This window comes from Cryptotermes secundus, unplaced genomic scaffold (assembly GCF_002891405.2).
Source record: "Cryptotermes secundus unplaced genomic scaffold, Csec_1.0 scaffold734, whole genome shotgun sequence".
Classification (NCBI taxonomy): domain Eukaryota; kingdom Metazoa; phylum Arthropoda; class Insecta; order Blattodea; family Kalotermitidae; genus Cryptotermes; species Cryptotermes secundus.
Window position 1 is genome coordinate 459,237 of NW_019737093.1, and position 9,582 is coordinate 468,818.

The 9,582-nt window shown below is 41.2% G+C and overlaps 1 protein-coding gene across 4 annotated transcripts in view; it reads left to right on the forward strand.

Moving 5' to 3' along the window:
• The window catches only part of LOC111870168 (1-phosphatidylinositol 3-phosphate 5-kinase), an 83,899-nt gene that overhangs the window by 20,968 nt on the left and 53,349 nt on the right, over window positions 1-9,582 (forward strand). For 3 of the 4 annotated variants that reach the window (XM_023862237.2, XM_023862236.2, XM_023862235.2), the window contains 4 exons: window positions 749-923; window positions 1,327-1,488; window positions 5,950-6,148; window positions 6,684-6,951. In XM_023862237.2, the coding sequence (XP_023718005.1) occupies window positions 749-923; window positions 1,327-1,488; window positions 5,950-6,148; window positions 6,684-6,951 (804 nt within the window). The remainder of the gene's footprint in view (window positions 1-748; window positions 924-1,326; window positions 1,489-5,949; window positions 6,149-6,683; window positions 6,952-9,582) is intronic. The other variant, XM_033753700.1, reaches the window with a different exon arrangement.

Consider the following 9,582-nt stretch of genomic DNA (forward strand, 5'->3'; position numbering starts at 1 on the left):
CTATATGAAATCCAAATTTATAGTATTGTAATGTTTATCAATTTTTGGAGCATTTATAGTTGTACCATCCGTAATCACTTGTTCTCTTGAGGTAAGTTTTTTGTCCACTATTTACTTCACCATGATGTCATTGCTCGCACACTGCACTCCATTTTAATGTCACTACACTGAACTAAAATCTGACTTATTACTCTGACAGACTCATTAATGGACTGCACCAACTAATTGAGCACTGACGGACTCATGACTGTCTTATCTGGTTTGCACTGCACTCATCGGCTTCTGTGCTGCCCTGACCTGAATTGAACTGAAGTTTTGCAAGAATTTGACAGTTACATTATCAGCATGTCAACCTTTGGGAAAAATAATTACCAGTTAAGGTCACTAATGACTGTGAAATACTTTTTCTGTTAAATTGTATATTTGTAAATTAATGTGGCGTTTTATGTTAAAATTAATTCAGCAATTTCTGGTTATGCTCAGAAAAGCTTCACAGCTCTCTGTTGGCTTACAGCTCCCAGTGTGGGAAACACAGCACCAGACTGCATGATATCAGAGAAGATAGAGATTTAGAGAAGGACCTCTAAAAATATATGTGCCACTTCCCTGGACTTTCTGAATCCAACAGTGGGTAATGAATTATTATTTGGTCCCTTTGAGCCAGATACAGCAGTATATGTGTCTTACTGCAATGAGAATTTGGATTTCTGTCATAGTTGAGTTGTAATCCAGATGTGTTTGGAAATAGGTAATAACCATCTGCTGGAGGCTTCTCATACACATGGCATATCAAGTGAATTCCTCTCTGGAACTTTGCTCCTTCAGAATGCGCAGAGTCGGGAGTTGGTTCCTGCATCTGGATGGCATAACGTGACACAGCTGCGGACAGATAACGGAGAGCAGCAGGCATACCTACGGCTCAGGCAAGTTGGTACCCCTGTCTAGGATACATGTTTGTGCAGAGTTGTGCTGGTACAGATTATACTGACTGTCCATACACAGTCTTAATGATTTTAATGTTTTACTCTACAGAATAGGTGTGTGAGACTGCCACAGAATTAAAAGTGTATTAAAATTGAATTAAAATAGACAAAAAATAGGGTAACATTAAAATTTATAATAGGGGTAGGTTTTCGTGTGCTTACCAGCCTTTATGTAGACAGTGATGAAACTTCAGATTTGACAATGGAAGGAAATATTTTTCTTAAACAGCTACACAGGAAGATTAGTTCCATGAAGCTGATGTAATCTTTTCTGTTCGAGCGGTGAAGTTTCCCATGGATGCATGTTGTTTGTGCTTTTGTTGAGATGATCGTGCCATTACAGCAGTGGCTTCAAGCAACATGAGCACAGTCTATTGAAGCAGTTGCTGAACTCAGAGGGCTTGTCTCAGAGTTGGGTGGACATCGTGGTGCCTATAGCCCAGCAGATTGTTGACATAGTTCGGCCTGATGTTCGATACAATGCTGATGATATGGACATTCGGCAGTGAGTAGAATATTGAATTAAGGGAACACCAGAAACTTCCATCACACAACCCAGTTATTTTCAATTCATTCTTCTTCTGGCATTGTTTCATTTTTGTGTGTGTCATTAGACAAAAAGTCTCCAGTCTCATCTTTCTGCTCATAGTCTTTTCTTTTGTCTTCCTCACAGCAATTTCCTCTTTCCTTGATGTTTGTCAGGTCTGTTTCCCATAAAATTTAATTCTGCTATCGTTCTCAGTTTCCTTGGTCTGTCATTTTATTTTACATGGCAAAACCATCGTAGAAATTTCTTATGCAATTCTGCTAACAAATTTCAAATTCCAGCTTCACAAAAGAATTTCATATCTAATACTGTACATTGTTGTTTTCCCCTCAGTACTTCTAAAAAATTTCATATCACATGAATTTTGCTTTTGTTTCTCATTGTAGAGACCCACGTTTGATCATGGCATATTTGTATTACTCGAAGTGTATCTTAGATTACTCACTCATTCACCTCCATCTCTAATGCAACTTAAAAATATTCATAGTCTCTTTTTAGCTTAAAATAACATTAAAATCACATGAAATGCTACAAGTTTCAGTCTTACTTGGCCATCTTCAGGCAATCGTTTGCTTTCTGAAGCCATCGCACTATACTAGATCTTAACTCAGTACCGTATTTATGCATGTATAGGCCGCGTGCGTGTATAGGCCGCAGCACAATTTTCAGACAGAAATTATAGAAAAAATAATTTTCTTGGAATATTATTTCAGGAGTAGAACACCCTATATTACTAATTATGAATATAATTTTTTTTAAATGAAGTGTGATTTCGAATATTTCGAATATAAGCCGCACCCCAGTTTTCCTCTTGAATTTTTGGCAAAAAATGTGCGGCCTATACATGCGTAAATACGGTATATCTCCATGCTATTCAATTATTGTTGTTTACACAAAAATAAGTTTATTTGAGACTGAAACTCTCTCGTTATGCTTTATTTTCTTTTGTGGCATCTGTGTTTGTGCCTCCTTTGTATGCATGTTCTCACAAGTTGGGCATTATTTAATTAAAGAGAGACTGTGAACATTTTTAAGTTGCATTAAAGACAGAGGTGAATGAGTGAGCGATACATCAGTGCAACAAGATGCTCAAATATAATATTGCGTACCTTAAAGATTGCTCTTTTTCATTGCTTTTATCTCTCTTCATTCCATAGTATTTCTGATTGTTCTTGTGTTTTTCTGTTGATCTCCAATAATAATGGATTCTTTCAGATGTCTGTAATATATTTTTACACCTTCAGGGAATTTTTAATAAGCCTAAACTTTCTGTCTTGATTCCTTATAGACCTTTAAGTGACATACTTCATGGCCTTTGAACCCCAGTTAAGTGCTGTAAAGGGAAAGATCAAGTCAGATTCCTGAAGTAGTTCTTTGGCTTTTCACTATGCCTGTGAGGAAGGTTCAGTGTTAATACACTGTGGACTACTACAACATTAGGTTCCTTAATCACCATTATTATTATTATTATTATTATTATTATTATTATTATTATTATTNTTCTACCAGTCTCTATACCCTACCAATACTGGTGCGTGCCATCAGTCCCGACTCAGCCAGCGAGTTCGGCCTCTACTGGCTCAGCGGTATCTCTTGATGCTTCCCCCATCTATCAGAGGGTTAGAGACTACTGTTGGGCGGGAAATGTCCGATCAATTTGGCTCAATGGTCCCCATGGGACATGAGGTTCTTTTACGTGCCGTAAAGCTACGACACGGGACCCATGGCTTAAAGTCCCTTCCGGAGGACTTGTTCCCTGAATTTTTCCATCCTTAAAAATTCCATGACCTCCGCTGGGTTTGAACCCACGTACCTTGAGTCATGAGGTGTGAACATTACCCCTAGACTACGGAGGCCGCTTTCCTTAATCACCATGCTTGAGACATAGGGCATTCTGGATTTTAGTCCATATCTTCTTATTGTAGACCTTAGTGTGAGTCATGAGTACTGATGAAGTTCAACACAGAACACTGAAAGAAGACTGTCGAGGGAGACTTTGTCCATACATGTCAGTGAGCCTTAGAATCATGGACTTGGTATTGCTTTAATATAGTAGTTTGAAGTTTTAGAAAAAATAATTAACATTCTGAGAACTCTACAAATTTCAGATTGTCTCAAGAAGGGAGCTGGGATAGCGTAGTTGGTATAGCAACTGGCTATGGGCTGGACAATCGAGGGGTTGGAATTCGAGTCCCAGTAGGGTCAATAATTTTCTCCATGTCTTCCAGACGGGCTCTGGGGTTGTCTGAACCTCTTACTCAATGGGTTGCCACGGATAAAGCAGTCAGGTCATGAAGCTGACCACTCACCTCCAGCTAGTGCTGAGGTCAAGAAAATGCGGATCTATACATCCACTCCCCATGTGCCTTCATGGCGTAGTGCTTAATTAGTTAAGTTAGTTTATCAGGTGGCAGATACTATACCAGTAATTCACATTGTCTGCTACAAGCATTCTGCAGAGCAGTGCCTTTTGAGTGCTCTTCAGTGCCAGTTGTGACCTTGAACACTGTGACTCATCTCAGCATTAATGTTGCATGTTGGTCACAGGGTTGATTGCCTTGTAGTTTACACAAAAATTGTTATTTGACTTTTGATTTGAAACTCCAGTTCCAGCATATTCCTGCAGAACATTGCCTCTGGTCAACTCTCCAAGTAACAGATATTTGTTTCTCTTAAATTTACTTTTCATTATTCTTTTTTCACTTTTTTTTATTGCTAGTGGGGTGGGACTAAGTCCCTTGCCCTGTGGCAACTTCTGGCCTATTGTACCAACCCCAGATGATAGGTGAGGGTGATTGTGGAGCAATTGATGGGATGAAGATTGGCAGGGGAAACCGAAGTACTCTGGGAAAACCTGCTCCAGCGCCACTTTGTCCACCACAAATCCCACTTGACCAGACTCAGGATCGAACCCGGGCCGCCACGGTGGGAAGCCAGCAACTAACCGCTTGAGCTATGGCGCTGCCAAGTCTTTTTTAACTTACTGAGGTACTTCTTGGTTGTTGTGTGTCTGCTTCATTTTCAGCCCTTGACATCCACTTGCATGGGGGATATAAATTTCTCCTAACCTGATGCAGTAGGAGTTTCCACCAGGGATTGAAATTCAGATATACCAGACAACACTGGCTGCAAAGCTAGTGTTAACTATTATTTCCTTGTCACTAGAATCAAAATTACTGTCGCAGGAATAGGAAAACCATTAATTTGGAGTACTTCAAAAATTGATTAATATTTACTAGCTGATTTGCAGTTGACATTTCCAAGATCATTCTCTCAAAGAAAAATCGACAGCAAACTATAGTATTGACCTTTATCTCGAAGCACATGCAAGCAGAATTCATATAGTCCAAATACCATTCATGAGGTGAAAGCACAAAGCACAAACTGTCAACTATGTGCAGTGCATGGAATTTCACAGTGATGGGTTAACAAGCTTCAAGTGAAAAGATGTGTCTTATCATCTTGCTGTTTGGTGTGAGAGTTAGACAAGCATCAAACTGTAGGATATGAGGTTTTCACAGTGGTGACTATGAAGAATGCTGTCTTCTGGGATGTGGCACCATGGTTCATAGCGTCTTTGATTCACCGAATATGTCGATGAGTAGCTGCTCCACAGGGGAACACCATGTAGGATTTGAGTTCTTCACAGCAGTGACTATGAAGAATGCCATCTTCTGGTATGTGGTGCCACATCCCAGAAGACAGCATTCTTCAAGCATCAAACTGCTTACCCACAGCAAATGTGCTGAATTTCAGGCCTGTTCTTTTCCACTATTGCTCCTGGATTTCTGAGCTTTGTTCAATGTGTAGTATTTGGAACAGAGCACAGTGTTTCAGAAACTGGGCATGTTTCTTTTCTCAGGTGAAAACACGGGGGGCATACTCAGTCTACTCTGTTCGGAAGAGCAGATCTCTTCTCTCCATCTCTGGACATGGTTTGAAGTCTGTTTCCTGGTACTTATGAAGTTCTCAGAAATGCACTTGACATCCAGTGACTGACTCCCCTCCTTCCTTGGGAATTGAAACATCCAGTTTTCAAAACATTCCATTGTTTTTGGAATACTGGACAATGAACATATCTGAGAAAACCAGTAATGAAGGTAAAATTGTCCATGTGCTTAATTAGTTAAACACTATGCCATGAAAACATATGGTGGATTGGAGATATAGCTCCACCATTCTCGACCTTGGCACTAGATGGAGGTGAAAGTCAGTTTTGTTCCCCTGCAACTTTACCCCTGAAAAAGGAGTCCCCGGTTCCTGTTGGATGGGAGGCTGGGTGGGCTCTGGAGCAGGTCTGGACACCATGGAGAAGAGTAAAGTAGAAACCCAGCAATACTAAGTGAAATACTCCATCATCAGAACCCTTCAGCATTCATGAATTCTGTTCCTTTCAGCACTGATTCTTACCTTTTATAGGTATGTTCAATTTAAGAAAGTTCCCGGTGGAAGTAAAAATGAGAGTTGCATCATAAATGGTGTAGTGTGTTCAAAGAATGTGGCTCACCGCGCTATGTCCACACAGCTGACCTCTCCTCGCATCCTGCTGCTTGGCTGCTCAATTGTATACCAGCGTATTGAAGGCAGGCTTCTCTCTCTGGAGCCTGTGATGATGCAGGTTTGTCACAGATATACAACTTTATGTGGAACTTGAGATTCTTGCAGGAGTAGCTCTCATGATGTCATGCCATGTAGTGTGGTTCATTGGTACCACTGTCTTGGAGAAACCTATGGTCTCCATTGTCAATGTATTTTTTTGCAAATTACAGAGCTCCTTATTATGTAAATTTCTGCAGTCCTTTTTACTTTACCCATCTTATCTTCTACAATACTTTGTTCTCAGATTTCTATAATATTTGTGCTACTGATATAAGCAAATGAAACTATAATGGAGATTGTTGCCTTCTGGGATGTGACACTGAGTGGTTCAGTAGATGCAGTAAGCTCCTCTGAAAGCATTGGTAATTATCTAGTAAACTACACAGCATCACGTCCAAGTAGATTGGCAGTCTTAACATTCACTGCCATGAGAACCTCAGAATCCAGATTGTCACAAAACTAAGAAGGTGTAAACGAAATGTAAAATAACAGTTTTAATGTGCTGCTTGCATTCCAGAGAACATGTGGTCTGTCTTAACTGGTCATTCTTGCAGGAACGTGAGTACTTGCGCCATGTGGTGGCCCGCATTGCAAACCTGCAACCTGATCTGGTGCTTGTACATCGCAATGTGTCCCGACTGGCACAAGAGTTCTTGTTAGCCTTGCGGGTGACGTTAGTGCTTAATGTTAAGGCAAGTGTCTTGGAACGTGTTGCACGCTGTACTGGGGCGGACATTGTCACTTCAGTTGACGCTCATATAGGCCGCCCACAGCTGGGAACTTGCAAAGCTTTCTACCTGAAAACATTTCAGTATGAGAAGGGTATGTAAAAGTACATTTGTTTTTTAACATATTCTTTTATATGTGAGAAGCTTGAAGTGTTTAAGATATGCACATTGATATAAAACATTTAGTAGTTTATAGAACTAACTAGTGGCCGCACCATAGTTCAAGTGGTTAGTCACTGACTTCCCACCATGGCGGCATGAGTTCGATCCCGGGTCTGGTCAAGTGGGATTTGTGGTGGACAAAGTGGCGCTGGGGTGGGTTTTCTGCGAGTACTTCGGTTTCCTCTGCCAATCTTCATTCCACAAAATTCTCNGTGACGTCACCACGGGATACCGCGGTTGCTAGGCAGCAGTAAACAACACCGGACAGCGTTGCTAGCAACACGGCGCCAGGCAACAAGGGTGCCTATTACGTGGCTGTTTTCTGCGTTGTCCGCACGAGGCTAGATACGGAGCAGCGAAGACTATTCACAGTCAGTCCTCAAGCTACCTCCGAGTTAGTTCCGAATCAGTTGGCGAGTTACGAGTTACCAGCATTTGCAGTGTTATATTTGTGATACTGCCGATAGCAGTAATTGTCAGATTGTAATTTGGGTGATTGTAAGTGCGAATGTGAAATAAAATTCGCTATATCAAATACGGCGTGAAGTTATTTGTTGCGTTATACACCCAACACGCGACAATATTATGGAACCCAGCAGCTGGCCACTGGTCCCCATACTGAATTAGATTAATCCAGACCATACTACCCCATGTTATTTATCAAAGATGCCTATTTTCATTTCATTTATATTTAGGTATTTCTAGTGGTCTCTTTCATTCTGCCTTCCCCACCAAATCCTATATGCATCCATCCTCTCACTCTTGCGTGCTACATGCCCTGCCATCTCAACCTCCTTGACTTGGTTATCAATTGCCAAGAGTACGAGTTACGAAGCTCCTCATCATGTAATTTTCTCCACCTTCCTACCATTTTATCTCTGCTTGGTCCAAATGTTCTCTTCAGCACCTGTTCTCAAATACTCTCATTCTGTACATCTCGTTATGTCAGGGACCAAGTTTCATGACCATAAAATATTACAGACAGAATTAAGTTTTTGTATATTTTCATTTTTATGATTCTGGACAACAGACCAGAAGTCAGCAGGTTCTGAATTCAATGGTAGCTAAAATATTGCTTCATATGGGCCGTTTCTAGGCAGTGATGCACACAGAAAACCTATTATGTCCTTTATAGCTGTTTTACTTCCAATTGTGACCTACTTACTGACTCTCCCTCATAAAATAGATAGGATAATCAAACTGGTTAAAATTAGACCAATATTGGTCAATTTTTATTCTTGTTATTATTACAATTTTGTTATTTTTATTTTTATTTTATTTAGATGTGTAGTCCTGGTCCCTGTACAAGGTGTGTCCCAGAAGTCATGAAATATGTATATATTTTAAATTTATTGATGATATCGGTACAAAGTGTTAATATTCTTCAAAGTATTGTCCATGAGCATCTACACATTTTTTCCACCGACTCTCCTATGCCGGATATGCCCCCTCAAAGGCCTCGACGGGAACCTCATTTAAAGCTGTTGTCACGGCCGCTTGGATAGCCTGAATGCTTTCAAAACGGCGTCCTTTGAGTGCAGTCTTGATCCTCGGAAACAAAAAGAAGTTGGCCGGAGCTAGGTTGGGGCTGTAGGGTGGCTGTGACAGCGTTGCCACATGGTGTTTCGACAGGAACTCACGGATGAGCAGAGACGTGTGGCTGGGCGCATTGTCATGATGCAGCCGCCAGTTAGAGGTGATGTCTTTTCGCACACGGATGACCCTTTTCCTTAATCTTTCTAGAACATCCATGTAGTAGGGAGCGTTTTTACCCCAAGGTCTGTCCTTGGGGTAAAAACTCTTTGTGGACCACACCCTTGGTGTCGAAAAAGATGATGAGGGGGGTCATCTTCCACTCCTTCCTGGCCCTCCTTAAACTTCTTCACCCACATTGTAACTTGCACATATGATAGAGCAGACTCCCCGTAGGCTTGCTTAAGCAGTTCGTGAACTTCAGCAGCTTTTTTGTCGAGCTTTGTGCAGAACTTGACCGCCCAATGTTGTTCGAAAGTATCCGCCATCACGTGCTGTGACGTCACAAAACACAGGTGCACTAAATCAGTGATACTGATGCCTCCGATGCTTGAGCAGACTGACCTTGGGTGCGCTGTGAAGCTAAAGGCCTCCCCCCCCTAACCCAACCGGTTCTAGAGCACTCCGACCGGTAGGAGCGCGGGAAAGAAATATATTTAATGACTTTTGGGACACACCTTGTATAATGAACGTTTCCTTTATGTGCATGATGGAACCAGGTTCTTTTAGGGCACACGTGTTCTCACATCATGCATATGCATATTTTTGCTTCTTATTTGGTGTAGCACTGCACAAGCACACATCATAAACACAACATCAAGAGACAGACAAGACAGCCACATATAAATGTACCCATAGCATCTGATGTGTCCAGTTATGAAAAAACCCATATTACTTACAGAAAAACTGTCGTCATCATCATCATCAGCAGCAGCAGCAGCAGTAATCTGTCAAGACGACAGGTCCACAGTCTCTTCCAAAACAATTCCTCCACTTAATGCGATCTAGAGCTTTCTCCTTCAAATGACAG